The following is a 19736-nucleotide window of genomic DNA, read 5'->3' as shown; positions in this document are numbered from 1 at the left end:
CTTTCTTGTGTCCGTGTTGCAGTACGTTGTGGAGCTCCTCAAGGACATGGTCATGTCGAGTGATGAGCGTTGCGACAGGGTCACTCCAGCTCACAACGTCGGCCATCGCCGAACTACTGGAGGAGAGCAAGATAGCGCTCGGCGGACTGCCCGCAGGCGTTCACAGAGACGTCAGAGATGGTCGTCGAAACAGCTGAAGTATTTGGAGCAACTACAAGGATGCTGTGGGGTACATCATAAAGCTTAATTCTTCGATTCTTGTTTCTTCACTTCATTAGTATAGCCGTTAAAGCAAATAATAAGGAATTCCATTAATATTTTAGACAAAGTATGATGCCTTACAAGTTTGTTTTTATTCCCCTGCTAACATTAAAACACTTGTTTATATATCCATCCAGACTAAATTAATTTGATCTAACTTGTATGTCGAATATCGTCATGTCGAAGTCGTCAAGTATTCAAGATTGGATCAAAGATAACTTTTCTAAGGACAAAAAAAAAAAAAAAACTCATATATCATGTCTTTTGTCCCACTTCAATTCGAGGGGCTAAAGGTATCTATGTCCAATATATCAATCACTTTACGTAAAAAAAAAAAAAAAAAAAAAAAAACTTATGTCCATAAACATCTTAAACTCATAAGTTTCCATTTGATTAGTTTCAAGCAAAAAAACCATACTTGAGAAGAGTTTATATAATATTATTCTTATAACTACTCAATTAATGAGAGAATATTTTTTTTAAATGATATACTGTAATATGGCATCATGGATACCTAACATGGCATGTCCAACAAATATTTTAAATTTTATGTGACGAGTCTCAATTAATCAAAAATAAAAATATTTCAAACCCTATTTGAGTTTTTTGAACCCATTCTATTCTAATGAAATCATAATTTTCTATAAAATATGATGCAGACTGTCTACCCTAATATCTATAGTGGCTTTTATTCTTCTTACTTTTTAACTTCGTATCACAATGAATAGAGGGATTTTTCTATAAAAAATAGAAAAAAAGATAATAATAAATAATAATAATCAGACTTGTCTTTTTATATATTTTGTATATTTTATATCCATCTCTATCAGTATCATCTTCTTGTATTTTGCATATGCAATTGGATCTTTCACCATCTATGAATGCAAGTCAACAATGTTTGCAAATAGTTTGCCTCTTCTTCCAACCCTCTTAATTTCCTTTTCCTCAGTATCTAAAGTTGTTCTTTGGGAACAAGTTTTGTGCATCATCAACAGGGAACAGAGTGCTTCTCATGTGTAATGGACACTTAACAGCAGGTTATCTATCCATAGATCGCAACATACAAACATCAATCAACTCCAAACAAGCATCTGACTTGAGATTTTTATGATAGCCCAAAGGAAAAGCAAATAGCTACTAGTGGATGGATCAATTGCATCCCTTTGAAGAAGTGGTAACGATGGTGAAGCTACTACATCCTGAGGAAAACAGTAGTGACATGGGGGAAGCTTCTCTCACCTGAAGCTTCACACCGTTCCTTCTAAGGGCTATCACCCCTGCAGCCACTGATGACCTGACAACCTCTGTTGTAAGGGTTCGCACTTGGGAAGGAGTGGCAATTGTAGTAAGGGACTCCGAGCTTGGTGCAGGGCACCACATCCCCCTTGAGTGCCTCATAGCTGATGTACTTCTTCCCTGAAGCAGCCCACAGCAGCCTCCTGTTCTCCTCTGTGCTCATCTCCATCTCCATCCCATCCTCTTGTCCACCGTAAGGCATCTTCTTCTTCATCACCATCACCTGCCTCGAGGTGCTGCTCTCCAGGAGGAGGAAGAGAAGCAATGCCAGGGAGATCAGGCCTCGCTTTACACTGAATCCCGAGAAGGGATCTGCCATGTTTCTTGGCTTTGGATCACAGAGCTGGTCTTTTGTTCCTGTGGGTGGGAGGCATTAATGAGTTGTCAGCTGCTCCACCTGCCTTGGCATTGTGGTCAGTGAAGAGAAAGGGACCAGCAAATGACTGTAGGCAAATGAACAGGGGAATGCCATCTCCATCACATGTTGAGGATTTAGAATGTAGTAACTCTGGCTTTTGTCACTTCAATTGATTACAGCTGCAATAATTGTACTACTGAGAACAGTAAGGTTTCACTCATCTTGAGAAGTTGGGGAGTAAAAATCCTTGAATTTTCAGAGGACTCTATTAGCTGGAGGGAGCCATCATGCAGTAGAAGAGCCTTCTTCAGTGGACTTTGATATCCACATTATGTATGTGGTCCTATAGATGTAATCTATAGTTATCCTATAAACATTACATAAACTTAAGATTACATACACATTTTAAAAGCTGATAATTCTTTAGATGTAATCTTTAGCTATACTTCAATCTCAATTCATTTTAACAAATAAAGATTTTCTGATGCTAACAACTTAATATCATGGATCGGGAGTCTATACAACTTGATCTTGTCTCGAAAATATAAGATCATCATAAAAAATTCGTCCGAGGGCGAGCTAAAAGACAGAAGTTGAATAAGGATCGACAAGGATTGTTCTGAGGTGATCTATGAACCTTCGGGGTTATCTCAAGATAGGACTTCGATAAGCTCGATCTCTTTAGCACCTACACAATAGAGGACGATCCGGGGGTGTCGGCTGTCAATTCGATCATCTTCGACATCAGGAAGATGCCTTGTTATCTCCTACCTCAGCTCTTTAGTGGCTCTCAACTTATGAACTATGATTGATATCGGAATATTTCCTATCACCTCACTTCTTCAAACCTCCCATCAGATCAACAGAGATAGTTTTACTTTCTCTAAAAGAACTTGAATATTAAGTTTTTACATAACTCTCATCATGAGAAACCTATAATATGGCAGCCACAATATAAAAAAAAAAATAATGATTACATGCTTGCTCATAGTGTCATAGATTTGGGCTCCATGTTGACTTAATGAAAAACCAAAAACCTCAAACAAAAGCCATTCTTTGGTATAGTATCTGAGACAATGAGAAATCTCTTGCGACTTGTTCAAATTTGTTGGACCACCAAAAAATAGTTTCAGCAGCAGGAGAACTTGCTTGAAGTCTGCTTTGTCTCATCATTCCCATTCCTGTAAGGCTTACACTGTTGAGAGACAATTCTGGTTTGTATGAATCAGAGTTCAGAGCCTTCCTGCTAAGGTTATTATACATGTCCTCGATGACAATCTCAAAGTCGTAGAATCAAGATCAGAGGTCTCGATAAAGAACAGCCCTTCAGCTTCTGCAGGGCTTTTTCCTTCATCGACAGATATATTTCTGATGTTCTCCAAATCACATTTGTTGTCGACCAGCATCTTTGCGACTGTGGCGTCGGAATCCACTGCATCATGTTTTGAATCAGAGTTAAGATGCATAAGAACATTGTTGTATTCAATAATGAGCAACAAGAGTCATTTGGTGATGATCTGAAGATTTTTCATTTCAATAACTCGACAGACAGAATCTAAGGTTCTAATTTTCAGATTCTGTTTGAATTTTAGATAATAATATTGATCGAAGTCAACTCGAAGTTGATGAGAACGAATGAAGAGACCAATTCAGACGGCTATTTCCGATTTGTCGATGAACAATCAATCTCATATAAGCGATGGTCTTAGAACTTTAAACTACGTCATGATTGACTTCAAATTGACTTGAATGAACACAACGAATCAAAACACGCGTATGAACCTGAAACCTTTCAGAAGAAAACAACGATCTCATGCAACGTGTCAAGATCATCTCAGCGACCAGAACCGGGACAACACAGAAGTTGCAGTTGGAGAGACAAGACGAAGAAGAAGAAGAAGAGAGAGAGAGAGCTGTGAGAGTTGAACAGCAGCTCGGACACAAGATGGAAGAAGAAAAGGAGAGAAAGGAGCCGGGGAGGAGGAGTCGGAGAGAAGAAGGAGAGCTGCCTCAGGAGGAGGAGGAGGAGGAGGAGGAGGAGGAGGAGAACTCTACGACAGAGAGAAATGGGTTAGATCAAGGAAGAAGAAGAGAAGGGAAGGATGAGAAGCCCCGAGGCCTCCCTCACCAGCAAGTTCCTCAGCCTGATGATCTCTACAACGAACGGCTGGAGCAGCTCTGATTGAATCCACTCCATATCCGACCGTACGATTTATCTGCAACATCTCATTTCTATTCTACGCTTAAATATTTTACATGATGATATCCATAGTCATCGCTACTCTCGCTCGGCAACATTAGTAGCCATTTGGCCGAGCGTTGCAGGTAACGTAGATTGGCTTCTGTTCTTCGTCAGCTCTGTTGAGGGTGATGTCGTTGTTCGTCGTAATCTGCAGTAGTCGTCGTCTTTTGTTGTTTTACTACTTTGGTTTTATTCCATCAGTAGTATCTTTTTTGCACTTCGTTTGTGATTGGACATTCCACTCGATCGAGGATGAAGCTACTAATTCAGGTGTTCTATGTGTAGATTCGAAGAACACACTCTCACGGAAACTTATATAGAGACGAGAAAATATAATTTGATTCGAAGAACCCCAAGTATTTTTGGACAAAATCTGATCCTTCGGGGCTGATGGCTGATGAGAATGGTATATATACTCGATTTGATTACGTACTAAATTAGGATTAAAATATATATACCGAAATTTGTGATCAACCATCGATGACGAAGACGATTATGGCTTTGAGATTTGTGCAAGCGGTCCAGATTGTCCCACAGAACCGGTCTCACTCTACCTGTCGCTTCTTGGTTCCCATCTATTGCTGCAGGACGAACAGAGCTGCTTACCCCAATTCTTTCTTTCTGCTTCTTCTCTGGGAGATCGAGATCGAGATCGAGATCGAGGCCATGGATCCCAACCCCAAGTCCTTCCCCATCCTATCCTACGTGATGTCCCGCCTCCCTCGGATCGCCTCCTTCAAGGCCGGCCAAACCCACATCGGCGACCACGACATCGAGCAGCCGCCCCACGTCGGCGTCGATGTCGAGCTGGTGGGACGGATGCCCCGCCTCCAGCACCCGGCGCTCCTCGCCTCCATGGCCGAAGTCATCGCTGACGTGGCCCAGACCCGCGCCGTCCTCGGCGTCCTCGGCGACCGCCCCGACCACGAGGCCGTCGACGCCGCCCGCGCCCGCATCGCCGAGATCGACGCTGACCTCTCCCAGCAGCTCGGGGAGATCGTCACCGCCTCGTGCCCCGAGGGGACCGATCCGCTCCAGTGCCGAGCTAGGGCCGAGCGCGAGAAGGTCGCCCTGCGCGCCGTGGTCCAGCTTGACGAGATGCACGAGTCGTACGAGAGGTTTCTGAGGGACGCGGAGGAGAGGCTGATCAAGATGTATGGTTCTGCCGCCGAGGGCAGCGAGGCTGTCGGTGTAAGGGAGGGTCCTGCCGTGGTACAGGAGGAGGGGGAGGGAATGAATGAGGAGGTTATCCGAATTCTGCAAGAAGGATCAGGAAATTGCTTGGAGAGAGTGGACCTCTCTGGCCGACAGCTACGGTATCTTCCCGAGGCATTTGGCAAGCTGCGAGGCTTGGTCTCCCTCAACTTGTCCAACAACCAGTTAGAGGTCGGTTCTTGACTCCTCTCTAGCTTGCATTCTTTTCCTTGAGCTGCAAATTATCTTGGGAAGCTTATTTGTGGTCATAAAGGACTGGTAGAACCGTTGTAGCACATGTACATGTTTTAGTCATTTTCCATTTTCCTTTTCAATTTTGAACATTATGCACGATATTTGGTAATTCAAAATCTAGTATATCGGAATTTACGCTTCGGTACAACCAGTCACTTGAGCTGTTCTATTTGTAGGAAGGATATTAGTTCAACCCTAACGAAACATAACTTTGATAATGTGTAAGATGATTAATTTATTGTTTCCCATTATTTCTGTGAATGATTGATGCTTTAATTGGTTATCTTTTTTATATATTTTTTTAATTTGTTTAACTTTTAAGGGTCTGCAGAAGTAAATTGTTGCAACTAAGTTGCACCAGTCTCAAATTTCTATACTATGGCAACCATGCAAATATTTTACAATAATAAGAACGCTAATAATTAGGGACTGACTTATCTAAATGATATTAGAGGATACTTTGCTTTTGCAGGTCTAAACAAGTTGGATTCACAGATTTGGTCATATATTATCATTTATTATGAATGTTGTTTTAGTTGGATGGGAATGATAGTGACAATATATCATTCTTCTGAGAAGGATGTTGAGATTGATTTGTGCTACTAATAGAAAAGACATAATGAAAGAAAATATGTGCGCTCTCGAAGAAATCCGGGAACCACCAGTCAAGGATAAAATGAGTAAAACACCGTTAAAGGTGACTTGGCTATGCCTAAAGAAGATATAAATTGCCATATGATAATATTTTTTATCTTTATTTCCTACATTGCTAAGGATAAATTAAAGGAAGTTGATGAAGAAAAAGGTGGAAGAAATCAACATTTGGTATGGTTGAAGATTTCATTCTCTATAAGGAGGTCGCATCATTCTATAAAAATGAAATGCAATAAATAAGATAATTGACATTTATAATCAAAATGGCAGATTATTTACCAAGACAAGTGTCAAAATTAATCTTCCTGAGAAAAGGAAGAGACAAATGATTTATTTGCCTTGATGTAATTATAATAAGTACCTTCTCCCACAATGTGTGGAGTACTGCAAGGCCGTAACCCTTCGTGAACTAAGTTCATAAGATTTTGAATGAGTCCAAGAAATTACTTGTTTTGTAATTTTATTTTCTCTCACCCCCAGGTATCATACCATTTAAATCCCACCATTCTGATATCCCTAATAACCAATCTATTTGCCATCCTAGAATTTCCTTTGACCATGCATTAACCCCAAACTGCAGTGAAACTGTTGATATTGGAGCTCCCCAGCATTAGAGACTAGTCAATCAACCTCAAAAACAAATAAAGCTAGTCAAGAAAGGTGGCATCAATTCCTTTCTGCCGGCTCAAAGCTGGTTTGTGTTCGCAGCAAAGTTTTACATCTCGACAGTACAAGCTGGTACAAATCTGTATTTACTGGTTTGATCAAGTACCAATATTGAAACATCTAGATCGATATCAATATAATACCATTCTTTTTTTTATTATTTTGTTATAATATTGAATGGTATATATTAGTAATTTAGTTATTTTATGTACAATAGAAATCTTAATTCATGTTCAATAGTAGTGGTAATTTAGTTGTTGGAGTTTGGAAGAGCAGATCAGTGATAACTGAATTTAGTTTTGCTTTTTCTGGATGAGGATTTCGATTGATGACATTGTTTGGTTTGGTATATATTATGTTTTTAAGCTTTAAAAACTGTGAAGGAGCCTCCCCTCATGTTTTGCATATACACTATTTTTGTTAAACAGGCTTTAATATTGTGGCCAAACAAACTGTCATAAACTAGCTTCCAGACAAAAGATGTTTATCTGTTAGTTTTTCGTTCTTAACTATTATCTTCCTAGTGAATATGCCTGCATGTTCTGGTTGCATCTGGAAATTCATTCAACAACACGGATCTCTTTGATTCTTTTACAGGCTATTCCAGATGCCATATCAGGGTTAGAATGCCTAGAGGAACTTCGACTTTCTTCCAATAGTTTCCTTTCATTGCCTGATTCCATTGGGCTGTTAATGAATTTAAAGATCCTTGATGTATCTGGTAACAAGCTCAAGTCACTACCAGATAGCATCTCAAAATGCAGGTATTGCTTAAGAACTTTCCACCTTAAGTATTTATCAGATTGTTCTTGGGGAACTCATTTTTGTTTATGTTCAGGTCACTGGTGGAGTTTGATGCAAGCTACAATGAACTAACTTACCTGCCAACAAATATTGGATTTGAGCTGCAGAATCTGGAAAAACTTTGGATCCATCTCAATAAGATACGATCTCTTCCCACATCAGTCTGTGAGATGAGATCTTTGCGGCTTTTGGATGCCCACTTCAATGAACTTCGAGGTTTACCATATGCCATCGGTAAACTCACAAATCTCGAGATTTTGAATCTTAGCAGCAACTTCAGCGATCTACAAGAGCTTCCTGCAACATTTGGCGACCTGATCAGTCTTAGGGAACTGGATCTTAGTAACAATCAGATACATGTACTGCCGGACACATTTGGTCGGCTAGACAAGTTGACAAAACTCAATTTGGATCAGAACCCACTGGTTATTCCCCCATCGGAAGTGGTAACTCAAGGAGTTGAAGCAGTTAAAGACTACATGGCAAAAAGATGGCTTGACATCTTGTTAGAGGAAGAGAGAAAGAGTATGGCTGAAGAAACCTCACCAGCTCAGGTTGGTTGGTTGACGCGCAGCACGTCATGGCTAACCAACTGGGTTTCTGGAGTTTCTGGAGGTGTTGCAGAGCACCTTGGTGCTGGACAAAAGCCTTCTAGAGATCCCTATCTTGATCAGCAGCTGTGATTAGATTCTCATGACCACGCTATGTTTAGGACTTCCTATTTTGTACAGTTACTGGGCACCGAACATCCATCTCATTTTAGTATGTGTGACGTTTCTCTTCTTTTGCAGCAGTTTGTTTGTGCGCTGGTGTCAGTTTGTTTCCAGCATGATTCCAAGTTCTCTGATAAGTGGAAGGAAATGACAGTAAACTATCCACACCCAGTTTGTGTCCAAAGCTCACATTGTTTCTCTCTCTAGTGCCTTCACTTTCCAGTGTTCTTGTTTAGGACTTGAGTACCAATTAGACTAATACTTATTGACTGGTATTATCAGATGGAATAAATTTTGGTTTCAGAACATATAGTCTGATATCAGTGTCTATATAATTTATTTTCAATTTTTCTATTAGTTTCTCCATCTATATCAGACAGCTTGATAGAGACCGAAATCAGTATTAACATTCTTGATCTCTGTTTGTTCTTTTTGAATTAGGGTTGTTGGATGCTTACTTGATTAAGTTACCACAAATCTCAAAAGGATAAGTTGTTAGGTAAGAGATCAACATACTAACGAAGTCTTAACACATTGAGTTTTGTTCAAACAGCTAAATGCAATCAAATCTAATTCTAGTTTTCATTCTGTCTGCAGCTAAGCTAAATCATGAGCATTTTGGTTCATTTGCTGATGCACTCATCACATTCCAGTTCCCAGTTGAGCCACCTCAGTGAACAAGCAGCAAGGCAATGTGAAATCTGTCTGAATCTACATGTTCACATGTTCCACTCTACATCCAATTAAAGGAAACTATCATACAAATTTTTGGTAAATCAAATCAAGATGGGTTTACATTTGTGGTCACTCATCATGGGATTACCCTTTTTTCCATTGGACATCAAGATTGCTCAAGCAGGTTCTCCAAGTACAAGTTCAAAATGTATCTGCTGGTTGACTGCACATCAAGCCTCTTCTCCCTTGGTTCATATTTTCCTTTGCGCAGCTGGTACCTGTGAGTCACAGCAGAAACTGTGTATGTCTGGCCTTCTATTGTCACACTCTCTCCGCAGTGTATGTTCTACATCAACAAATGACACAGAGATTATCATGCCAGTCAAACAATTTAAATCTCGATCCATCTTATATAGGTATGATTTCTTTCGTCCAACTATGTACAGAATTTCATAGTGTCTTTTGTTCATCAAAAAATTGAATAAAATATATTTTAGCTATGATTCAGAGAGGAATATGATGCGTGTCAGTAGCGTCTAAAGATTGAAATAAATTTGAAGAACAAAAGACAGAATGCAAGTACCTCCATGTCTGATACTACAACACAAGATTTTTATCATGAGACAATTCCAAACTTGCTGACTATATTTGAAGAATTTGGAGAACCACCTTTTCACTAACATTTCTCACTTGAATTTACTGATTAATGTGACATAAGAACATGAGTGGAAAAAAAGGTCAAGTCTCCTGGAAATATCTACAGTTTCATATGAGCCATGAATGATTAATTCTTCTTGATCTGCAAAAGCTGAACTTTAGTTTACTGAATGTGATTGAGCTGCTAAATCCACCAAACAAAAAAAGATGCATGTTACATGTTTCACATGAGGAAATAAACCAGCAGTTATATTCTGAGGCCAAAATGTCACAATCAAAAGCAATATTAGTCCCATATACCTCAGTAGTTGAGACGAGCAGATGTTTTTGTGTCTAAAATTAGGGGAAAATGTCTTAAGAGTGCTTTACTAAGAACATGAGATCCCATTTGTAAGAACACACAGTGTGTTGCACTTGGTAGATCTAATGGAGGGGAAGAATGCATTAATTAAGCCTAAATAGTTTATAAAGGCCTTTCTACTGGATTATATCTCCCATATTGCAGGATTTGATGTCATTACTTGCTCTAAGACCATGATAAAATGATCACATCGGCAACGAATGCTCTCAGTATCTTAATCTACCAAAAAGCTATACCCAACTAGGAGCCAGAGAAAGAGGGAGAAGGCTTGAAGCAGTACCGAGGGAAAGCAGCGGACGCCGAGGCTCCTCGGCGGCGGCGTGATCTCGACTACCTCGAAAGGGTGGTGATGATCCCTGTCCCTCTCCTTCTTTCTGCACATTATCCGATGAACGAAGCCACCCCGCACCTGCCAATTGCCCAACATCGTCATCCTCATCATTTGGAGTTCCTACCGAGCACATTACAGAACATGAATCAACGACATCCTTCCCACCCTGCGACAGGAGAAAGAACTGGAAGCCATGGCCGCCATTTGGTCTTTGCGCTGGGGGAGAGAAGAGAGAGAGGCAGTGGAAGAAGAGGAGGCTGCTGCGGTGTGGCTCACAGGAGGGAAGTTGGAGAGAAAGATATTTAGTTACGTCTGGTGGTTGGTATTGGCCGCAGCGGCTGCGTAGTCTCCACACACAGAATACAGGATGTGATGGGACTCTTTCGCCTTTTTCTGAAAGCTAAAAACAAACGCAATTTATGATGTGTTTGCACTTTGATAGTGTCGTCAAACAGAGTACTAAAAATAAAGTGGAAATTTGTAATAAATTAATTTTACATAAATTTCAATTTATATAAAATACTTTGTGTTCACACGAGCTCATACGCCACGGACGCACCCGTTGTGGCCCTTTTATCCTACCTCCTTCTTTATTGGCGGAGGGATGACCCCACATGCTGTACCGACCTACGATACGGGTCTACTCGAGGGTAACAGGAAACGGGTGGAAAAAAAAGTAAGAGACAAATAACTCTAGGGATTTCTAGAGGTTCCCGTGTAGACGCAGTTGGTTTCGGCAGCGGTAGCGAAGGTGTTGGTGATCGTTCTATCGGTCGACCGGTCGACGGATCTGACGATGGCGTCGTCGTGGATGCAGTGGCTCACCAACCCCCGCCGCAACTGGTTCGCGGCCCAGCACTACAAGGCTCTCTCCAATCGCCTCAAGAAATACGGTAATCTCACCGTACCTCGCCGTCGTGTTTCCTCGATTCGAGCTTCTGGTATCGGGCTCTGGGTATCTCGCGTTTTCTTTCGGTGCAGGGCTGCGCTATGACGATCTGTACGACCCGATGTACGACCTGGACATCAAGGAGGCCCTGGCGCGGCTCCCGCGCGAGGTGGTGGACGCCAGGAACCAGCGCCTCAAGCGCGCCATCGATCTATCCATGAAGCACGAGTACCTTCCCGAGGACTTGCAGGTCTGGCCGGAACTTATTGCGTTCTCTCTGTTAAGAATCAGACGGATGTGGTGCCATGTGAGATGTGATGCATTCCGATCTAGGAGTTTAGATTTTGTTTTATCTTAGATCGACAGACAATGCTTTACTAAATCAGAGTGTCTTTGGTATCAGTTTAAGTTCAAATTCCATTGGTGTCTGCACCTCTTTGGCGTTCACTCCTAGCATTCTACCTTTGGATTCTGCTTCTAACATTATTCTTTTAAATTACAACTTGCATGAATAATTTACAATGCGATCCATGCTGAATATGAATTCAAAGATCATGAATTGATGCATCTCATCTAAGTATTAAGTTTTTGGTTTTTCTTACTTTATAATCTATTTTACTTTTTTTAGGGATCTTGATGTTATTAATTACTTTTTAGATGTTGATTTTGTGTAGGATAAGTTTTATCTCATAATTGTCCCAAAAAGATGAATCTTGAAGAACATATGATAGTCCCCATGGTTAAATGATATCTAGTCTTCGTAATAGTTGAATGGTTAATCTATCATATATGTGTATGGAATGAAGGAAACGTCTTATTGTCTTTTGATGGATTTCTTAGAGTGATGAATTCCTAAGCCCTGTTTTTCTAGTTGGACTCCTTTTGAGTGGTGGTATGTATCCCTTGAATTATTTTTCTTGGGCGTTGAGTTTGTTTATCTTCCCTTCAATCTATTCCACTTATTTAGTCTCCATCCCGTCATCAAATTTTTATTAGAGCTTCGCTTGTCATCAACAACTTTTGTGGTTTTTTTGTGTGTATAGCAATGTACCAGAATTTCTTTTCTCAATACTTACTTTCATTATCATTTGTAACAATATTATATTTTTCACAGGCATTGCAGACACCTTTCAGAAGCTATCTTAAAGATATGCTGGCTCTTGTAAGTATTACTTATAAGCAAAATTTACCTGGTCTTAAGCTTAGAGCTTTCCGTTAAGCTTGTGGCCATGTGCTAGAGGTTATATCTTTGGAGTTGGTGTGTTCATTCTCATAATCAGTAATTCTAGATATGGTGATCAGAAGTGTTTTATATCTGCCAATTAATTGCAATTTCATTTATGTGAATTTTTGTTTTGCACAATCTTGTATTTGCTTGACATTATGCCAAGGTGAAGAGATGTGTATAATATATATCCTATTTAAAGTAAGATATTGTTGTCCTTAACTTTCTAAATTTGTTATTTTAATTGTTTTTAAGTTGTCAATGATAATACAGACAATAACTTGGCAAAATTGTTTCTTATCTCATTAATTTTACTGGTCTGGATGATGCTACAAGTATTTTTGTATTTATAGTGGTGTAATTTGCGTATGCTGTAATATTACTTTATTTGACCTGTACATGTTTTTGACCTTGTCCCATAAGCTCCAAAACGTTTTTTTCTTTTGAATAAACAAGGAACCAGAGTCTAGCTCTATATCATATTAAGTGGTTGTTCAAATTATTTAACAAGGCCCGTATCTCCTCCCTTGCACTACTTAACAATGGTTTAATATGTTTTTCTGTCTCCTTGTTCAGCTTGGTGCAACCCGACTGATGGTCTAAGGCTTTCTAATGCAGTCCTTGTTCCCTTGCATTGCCATCGTGTATGCATCCCTCTGTTCTTGGATCTCATTTTTAAGTTTCACCATTGTTTTCAATTTTGGTCATAAATTAGATATCATAATCAGTCGTTTTCTTTTTCTCTGATTATATATATATATATATATATATATATATATATATATATATATATATAATATTTTCATGTGATTGTTATTTTATTTTTTTCTGATTCTTTGAGATATCTTTGACAGTTGACTGATTATGATATCAATTTAGTTCCCAGAAAGACATGCATATTTGGAGAACTAAATATGTATATTCAGTCATTTTCTTTTTCTTTTAATGCTTGGGATGGGAAATCTTTTCATTGATGCTAACTTTTATCTACTAGTCTTATGATAGTTTATCATTATCCTTGGCCATCTTTCATCTCTAGGGCATTGGTTAAGAAATTTTGGGTTTGGTAAGTTCATCTATGAATTCACATCATGCTCAATTCCAAATTAGTATCTTGTAAAGCTTTATATTGTTGCAATAAGGACTTTACTAGCCTCTCTATTCTGCAGAACCACATGATGTTCAAAGCAAGTGCTTAAAACTGTAGTTAGTAGCAACAGGTTTCTCCATATTTCTAAGGAGCCAACAGATGATATTTGACTAAATGCCTAATGTTGCCTTTCTAGTGATAAAAAATCCTCCAATGTCTAACCATTCCTACACATTCCAGATTGCTAGCATAATTGCCAATAAGACCAATGAAACATGGGAACAGCAAAAGGCATGCCGTGCCCAAATCTAATCCATGATATTGAACCTTGGTAATCCATGCTATTGACTCAATTGGCATATCCTCTCTTTTTTCTGGTCACTAGAAGCTCTTCACACTGTTGGCATATATTACAAAAAAAGATAATCAAGTGCACTGCAGGACATGGCTTAGTCCAGGATAATAGAAAAAAACTTTTTTTCTTCAGGAGCTCAGAGATGGTCCTGATTTTACATGTAACGTCGTGCACTCAGAATACTGGGATAATTAAATGAAATGAGGGATGTGGCGTGGATGTGTGGAGGGATTTGATAGAGTTTAGGCTTCAATAAAATGAGGAAATATACAAATATTTGCTGGAATTCTATAATTATATCCAAATTTATTTCAAAAAAATTTTGTGAGGACTAATTTTAATGGAAATTGATGTTGAGTACAATGATAGCAACAAAAAGAAAAATCAAATAGAAAGGTTAGAAGGTAAAAGAGGAGTAAGATTCCTGGAGACAAACTAGAGCTATTTTTGATCAAGACTGTACTGATTCTGAAGCATAATATCTTCAATCATCAAATCACTTAACAGCCAATTACTATCTTGAACAAGTTAATATAAGCAATCTGATGTTTTTAGAAGGCCATTCAAGCAGTCCCATCGTGAGGAAATTCGGATTGGTCACCTTGGAACTCTTTCTACTTGACGTAATTTCTCACTATATGGTTCTTTACAACTATACCTTAGAACTTTGTGATATTATTTACTAGATGGACTCTGTGATATCAAACACTAAACCATTTTCATGGTTTGGGCATGCACGTCTGTCTTTAGATTTGGGAATGAAATGGAAGATGGTTATTTTGTACTTGTTTCTGCTGTCTATGCTATATGCAGATCTGCTGCTTTCTGTTTCTATCTTTTTTGTAAACATCTGAATAATTATCAGTAAGTTAATTAGCCAATCTCACTAGGATAATGAAGTATATTCACTGATAATTCTTATAGCAGTTCATCTTTCAGACTAACAGCTAAGATTTGTTTTACTTCTTGGGGAATGGCAATTAATTAACCTTAACTGGTTCAAATTTCATTTTTAGCATGTCAGATCTGACAAATTTCTGGTTCTTTTCTCTGCAGGTGAAGAAAGAGAATGCAGAGCGTGAGGCACTGGGAGCTTTGCCTGTTTATCAGCGCACAATTCCATGATATATCAAGCAAGATCATATTTCGTCAATGAATTGTGACGAAATACAAGAGCAGTGCCTGAAGTTATTAGTGTTATCTGTGACCTACCTTTCCTTCTACAAAGTCTTGTTGCGTTGGCTTGGGTCAATCACAACTAGATTTTTGTTTCACTTGTTGCTGGTGCCTTTCAATCATATGTTTGTTATGAGATCGTCGAATAAATTAGATGGTGTGATGTCATTAACTTAAATTAATTGATGGTCTGATTACTGTTAATTCTTTGGACTTGTTTATATTGCATTTACGCTTAACAGTTTTCAGAGAGGTGTTAAATTTGAACAATTATGGAGTCTTCAAAAGGTTTTCTTATCTCTTCCAGTCATATCTCATGGCAGTCAACCTAATTGATCTCTGCAAGCTGCATCAACATGGACATGAGGTCAAATTCTTAGATTCTGATGGTTTGGTTGACAGCTGCTGCTCATTAAAACTTGAATTTGTTATGAATTGTGGTAGTTCTATCAAACTGAATTCTGCCATCATTTCACTTAGGACAGAAGCCTTGTGTATAGGATCATATCTTTAACTTGGGGAGCTTTGAGGAGAAAATATATAATATTGTTATATATATACTATGTATAATAATATTATATGTATCATGAATCATGCCAAGGTTGGTGAAAGTTTGAGTCTTAAAAATATTAAAAATTTTAAAGGTATTTTAACTCTTGCTGATGGTGTTTATATCTTTTAATTACATGGATAAGAAGAAGAAAATTTTATAGTATTTATTACTCATCTTAAAAGTGTTTGTCTTCTTTGTCCTCAATCATTCTCTTTTACTATTGTGCTCTTTTTATTAAGAAGAAGATAATTGACCCTTGTTCCTATTTGCATATCTTCGTGTTGTCATGCTCATGTTAGAGACACATGTTTGTTGCAATTGTCAGAGTCATCAATCTACCCACCAATTTGCTGGCCTACAATTGGCCCCACATGATCAAGGTTCTCCAACTAAAAATAGATACTCTGCTGATTATTGTAGTGCCCCCACCTTTCAGTATTATTAAATAAAAAATTAAGATAGATAATTTCACCTATTGAATGTAATTTGTATATCATGACCCAACTCATATAATGATAACGTAACCCATGTAGTCGTGTAATTCAGATGGTCATGACTCAACTCATGTGATCGAGCATGGTCTAACCCATGTGATTACGTATGACTGAAGTCATATGATCAAGCATGTTCTAACCCATCTGACTAAGTATGACCCAACCCACGAGTTAATCGTGGTCCAATTTAGTAGTAAGACTCAACCCAACTCTTAAGCGAGACTCAATCTAGCCCGTGAAACTAGGCTCGCTTAACTATGCGACTAGCGTTAGACACGTCATTGCTCCTTTATCTAGCCCATTATATCTCATCCCAATATGCTATTTGGGATAGGCATATGTAACGCACATGACTCGTCTAAGACTCAGGTGGGTCTGTTCAATCTTGATTAGCAATATGCGACATGATCTAATTTTTTCGATTAATTGACTAAATAAAAAAAGTTTGATCTGTTCAAGCTAGTTTACGATGATTTCATACCAACTTGACTAGTTTATCAATCAAATCTAAATTAGATCGATTCTATAAAGATTTGAGGATGATCTATTAGGTCATAATTAAATTCAGTTTGGTTCAAGTCAATTGAGCTATTTCAATTAGAGTTCTAATTGATTGAAAACTATAAAGAGATTAATGCCTCATGTTTTTAAGATTTGATAAGTTCAAATTTTTATCTAAAGATATTATTTAAAATAATTATTAATTTTTTCTTATTTTTAAGATTAAATTGATAATATTAATGTGATTGTTACCGTATAGTATATATGAGAGTAGTTCACATTGAAAGTGAAAAGAGCTATGACTTTATCATGGTACAAAACCACCAATGGACATAATCTAGTACGCCATACATTAAACATAATTCCCTATAATATTTTATCATACTTTTTCTTGGATGCATATATGAATAAATAAATGAATATAAATAAATGATTATAGTTGACTATGTATCCTTGCTTAGGATGGGTAGGGTGATTCCCTTCAAAGATTAATGGGTCGTTAGATATAATTAGATAATTCCTCCATCTACTATTAGAAATATGTGTTCTCACTTGGACAAGTGAGATATATTATTTCAGCTACCGTTAGAAATATGATATTATCTCAATCTACTATTGGGAGTATGCACTATCGAATGTGATGTGCATCTTTATTATATAACTATTATGTATGTCATCAAGATATGTTACATGCATGATTTTGTTTATTGTATAAGAATTATCATTATTTTTTATATATGAGTTTTATAATGAATTGATATATTATCATTTTATATTAATTTATTTATATTTGTATATGTTTTATGAATATTGATTATTATGTTTATATTTTTTTTAAAGTTATTACAAGTTATATATATATATATATATATATATATATATATATATATATATATATATATATATATATATATAGTTGTTGATGTGTGTTTATCCTATATTTTATCTTTAAAAAAATATTACTTTGTAATAGATTTGAGGCTTGTGTGGAGATTTTTTTTTTTATCCCTTATGACCCTATTAGGAAGATATGGTTTTTTTTTAGTTTTGTAAAAATAAAAATTTGAATTCAAAGATAAAGAAAGATAATCTTTTGTAAACTATGAATAATAAAATAATAATTTTTTTTAATAAAAATTTGGGATGTGATAATTTAATATTTTTATTTTTTTGCTTAAGTGGGGATGAATTTAATCATTGATATTTTTTTCTTTCTTAACATAAATTATTTATCATAAATTATATATTACTTTATTTAAATTATTAACTTCCTTATTTATATAATGTTGTTAAGGAAATAATTAAAATTAATTTCCTTATTCATGTGGATAAGTTAAGAATTTTATAAATTAAAATTATTAATTAATTTATTTCCTAATGAGTGATATAATTTTTAGAAAGTAAATAGTTCAAAAGTTATTTTATGTGTGAATCATAAGAAATAAATATTATAATTCATGAAAATAAAAATAAAAATAAATTAAAATAAAATTTTAATTATTGCTTACCTTTGGGAAAGAATTCATCTTCTCCTATATAATGGGAGCTCTCCATCTCTCATAGTTAACATTGGAAGAAACAAAGAAAAGATTGTTTTTGGAGGAAAGGGTATCTAAGGAGAGGTAGTATCATCTATTTGTTTCTTGTCAATTTTTATTTTTATTTTAAATTTTTATAATTAATGAATAATAATAATTAAATTATAATGTTAAATTAATTAGTTAATTTAATCTAGTTCTAATTGATTTAAATAGATATATAAAGAATTATGCATGATTTTTTATGATTTAATTAGTTTTAAATCTAAAATCATGAATCTAAATGAATTAATTTATGAAAAGAATGTATCTGTAATTAATTGTTATTTTATAACATTTTTTAGTATTTTTAAAAATATTAAAATTTAATTAAATAAGATATATCAAATTAGAGTCTAACTTGAGTTAAGTTAATTATTCAGACTAGCCCATATGATTAGGTATGATTTAGCATATGTGGTCATACATAATCCAGTCGACTTGATGAGACCTATATTGTTTTTATAATTAAATATATTTTCTTGTTTGCTGTAGTATGATTTATGATTAATTTGTTTTTGTGATGGAGTATGAGGATTTAAAGGGGCAAATTTGGTAATATAAAATATAAAACATGGATCGAAGGCTCTGATCATAATTTAAATAATAAAAAATACATGGTACTTCAAGAGAAAGCTTGAAAGGGCTGAGATGTGGATATCAAATCTATCAAAATCTTTATTTTTAATAATAGTTGTGTCACACTCAATTAGGTGGACTCCTTTGTTTGAAATATGATCATGCAAAAAAAAAAAAAATTAATACTTTAATTTTATAAAGATTTAGATACGCTTCCAAGTAACGTGAAAGATTTATAATGGAAAGAGATTGAGAAAATATTTAATCAAGACCTCATGATCAGATTCGAACAAGTAATTTTTCAGTAGATATTATCAAGAAGACTATCATGAGTCTGAGTAGAGGAAGACAAGCATCGAGTGTAAGAGTGATTGCATTTATACTTGAGGAGAAAGTATATATTATTTTTAATATGCAGAGGGGTAGATTTGGAAAACTAAAATTTTGATTTAGCAGAGTTGACGAGTTACTTGGTAAGATGTTCATAAGTTGAAAAGATAGGTTTTATGGTCAGTTAAATCTTCTTCTTGACTCGAAGGTACAGTAAACTATGTCACCCGCAGCAAACAGATAACAATTTAAACGAAAATGAAAAGGAGTAAGTTGTTTTCTTTGGAGCTGTGACTTAATTAAGGGGTGATAGGAAATGTATTAACGGTTAATCATCATTCTATGTGTAGCATCACTCGAAAGTTATCAAAAGAAAAAAAATTTAAGTCACTCTTTGTCCAGGTGGACAAAGGTCTAAGAAAGATCGTTTAGGATTATTTTCCTTTTTATCATCCATGTAGATAAAATGTTAAGAGGAGGATGTTGAAGTAGTTATAGGT

The 19736-nt window shown here is 36.5% G+C and overlaps 4 protein-coding genes across 5 annotated transcripts; 2 read left to right on the top strand and 2 right to left on the bottom strand.

Annotated features, from left to right (window-relative positions):
• Nucleotides 1-1522: 1522 nt before the first annotated feature.
• On the bottom strand, nucleotides 1523-1876 carry LOC135676512 (rapid alkalinization factor 23-like). The gene has a single exon (XM_065188101.1). The coding sequence runs from the start codon at nucleotides 1874-1876 to the stop codon at nucleotides 1523-1525; it is 354 nt and encodes a 117-aa protein (XP_065044173.1).
• A 2746-nt stretch (nucleotides 1877-4622) lies between these two features.
• LOC103986776 (plant intracellular Ras-group-related LRR protein 3) lies at nucleotides 4623-8751 on the top strand. Its single transcript, XM_009404874.3, has 3 exons — nucleotides 4623-5543; nucleotides 7524-7690; nucleotides 7765-8751. The coding sequence occupies exons 1-3, from the start codon at nucleotides 4638-4640 to the stop codon at nucleotides 8411-8413; spliced, it is 1722 nt and encodes a 573-aa protein (XP_009403149.2). The 5' UTR covers nucleotides 4623-4637; the 3' UTR covers nucleotides 8414-8751.
• Nucleotides 8752-9117: 366 nt separating this feature from the next.
• On the bottom strand, nucleotides 9118-10784 carry LOC135624311 (uncharacterized). Its single transcript, XM_065127816.1, has 3 exons — nucleotides 10633-10784; nucleotides 10417-10545; nucleotides 9118-9464 (listed from the first exon to the last, which is right to left on the bottom strand). Exons 1-3 carry the CDS (start codon nucleotides 10669-10671, stop codon nucleotides 9285-9287), a joined length of 348 nt encoding a protein of 115 aa, XP_064983888.1. The 5' UTR covers nucleotides 10672-10784; the 3' UTR covers nucleotides 9118-9284.
• A 347-nt stretch (nucleotides 10785-11131) lies between these two features.
• On the top strand, nucleotides 11132-15406 carry LOC103986790 (cytochrome b-c1 complex subunit 7-2, mitochondrial). Of its 2 annotated transcripts, XM_009404896.3 has the most exons (5): nucleotides 11132-11360; nucleotides 11449-11606; nucleotides 12471-12518; nucleotides 13158-13225; nucleotides 15083-15406. In XM_009404896.3, exons 1-4 carry the CDS (start codon nucleotides 11264-11266, stop codon nucleotides 13182-13184), a joined length of 330 nt encoding a protein of 109 aa, XP_009403171.1. In that variant the 5' UTR covers nucleotides 11132-11263; the 3' UTR covers nucleotides 13185-13225; nucleotides 15083-15406. The 2 variants fall into 2 exon arrangements, with proteins under 2 accessions (XP_009403171.1, XP_009403163.1); XM_009404888.3 differs by lacking the exon at nucleotides 13158-13225 and having other exon boundaries at nucleotides 11185-11360.
• Nucleotides 15407-19736: the final 4330 nt, after the last annotated feature.

This window comes from Musa acuminata, chromosome BXJ1-1, assembly GCF_036884655.1.
Source record: "Musa acuminata AAA Group cultivar baxijiao chromosome BXJ1-1, Cavendish_Baxijiao_AAA, whole genome shotgun sequence".
NCBI classification, from domain to species: domain Eukaryota; kingdom Viridiplantae; phylum Streptophyta; class Magnoliopsida; order Zingiberales; family Musaceae; genus Musa; species Musa acuminata.
The sequence above is the reverse complement of the archived record's forward strand: the minus strand, read 5'-3'. Positions and strand labels throughout refer to the sequence as shown.

What these genes read in the sequence shown, in the direction of transcription:
- LOC135624311 (XM_065127816.1), bottom strand. Translation starts at nt 10,671, where the DNA reads ATGGCGGCCATGGCTTCCAGTTCTTTCTCCTGTCGCAGG. An exon ending in GTTCTTTCTCCTGTCGCAGG is followed by an intron (nt 10,546 to 10,632) that starts GTGGGAAGGATG and finishes GGCAATTGGCAG; the next exon opens with GTGCGGGGTGGCTTCGTTCA. An exon ending in GCGTCCGCTGCTTTCCCTCG is followed by an intron (nt 9,465 to 10,416) that starts GTACTGCTTCAA and finishes TTGTTGATGTAG; the next exon opens with AACATACACTGCGGAGAGAG.
- LOC103986790 (XM_009404888.3), top strand. Translation starts at nt 11,264, where the DNA reads ATGGCGTCGTCGTGGATGCAGTGGCTCACCAACCCCCGCCGCAACTGG. An exon ending in ACCTTCCCGAGGACTTGCAG is followed by an intron (nt 11,607 to 12,470) that starts GTCTGGCCGGAA and finishes TATTTTTCACAG; the next exon opens with GCATTGCAGACACCTTTCAG. An exon ending in TTAAAGATATGCTGGCTCTT is followed by an intron (nt 12,519 to 15,082) that starts GTAAGTATTACT and finishes TTTTCTCTGCAG; the next exon opens with GTGAAGAAAGAGAATGCAGA.
- LOC103986776 (XM_009404874.3), top strand. Translation starts at nt 4,638, where the DNA reads ATGACGAAGACGATTATGGCTTTGAGATTTGTGCAAGCGGTCCAGATT. An exon ending in TGTCCAACAACCAGTTAGAG is followed by an intron (nt 5,544 to 7,523) that starts GTCGGTTCTTGA and finishes ATTCTTTTACAG; the next exon opens with GCTATTCCAGATGCCATATC. An exon ending in GATAGCATCTCAAAATGCAG is followed by an intron (nt 7,691 to 7,764) that starts GTATTGCTTAAG and finishes GTTTATGTTCAG; the next exon opens with GTCACTGGTGGAGTTTGATG.
- LOC135676512 (XM_065188101.1), bottom strand. Translation starts at nt 1,876, where the DNA reads ATGGCAGATCCCTTCTCGGGATTCAGTGTAAAGCGAGGCCTGATCTCC.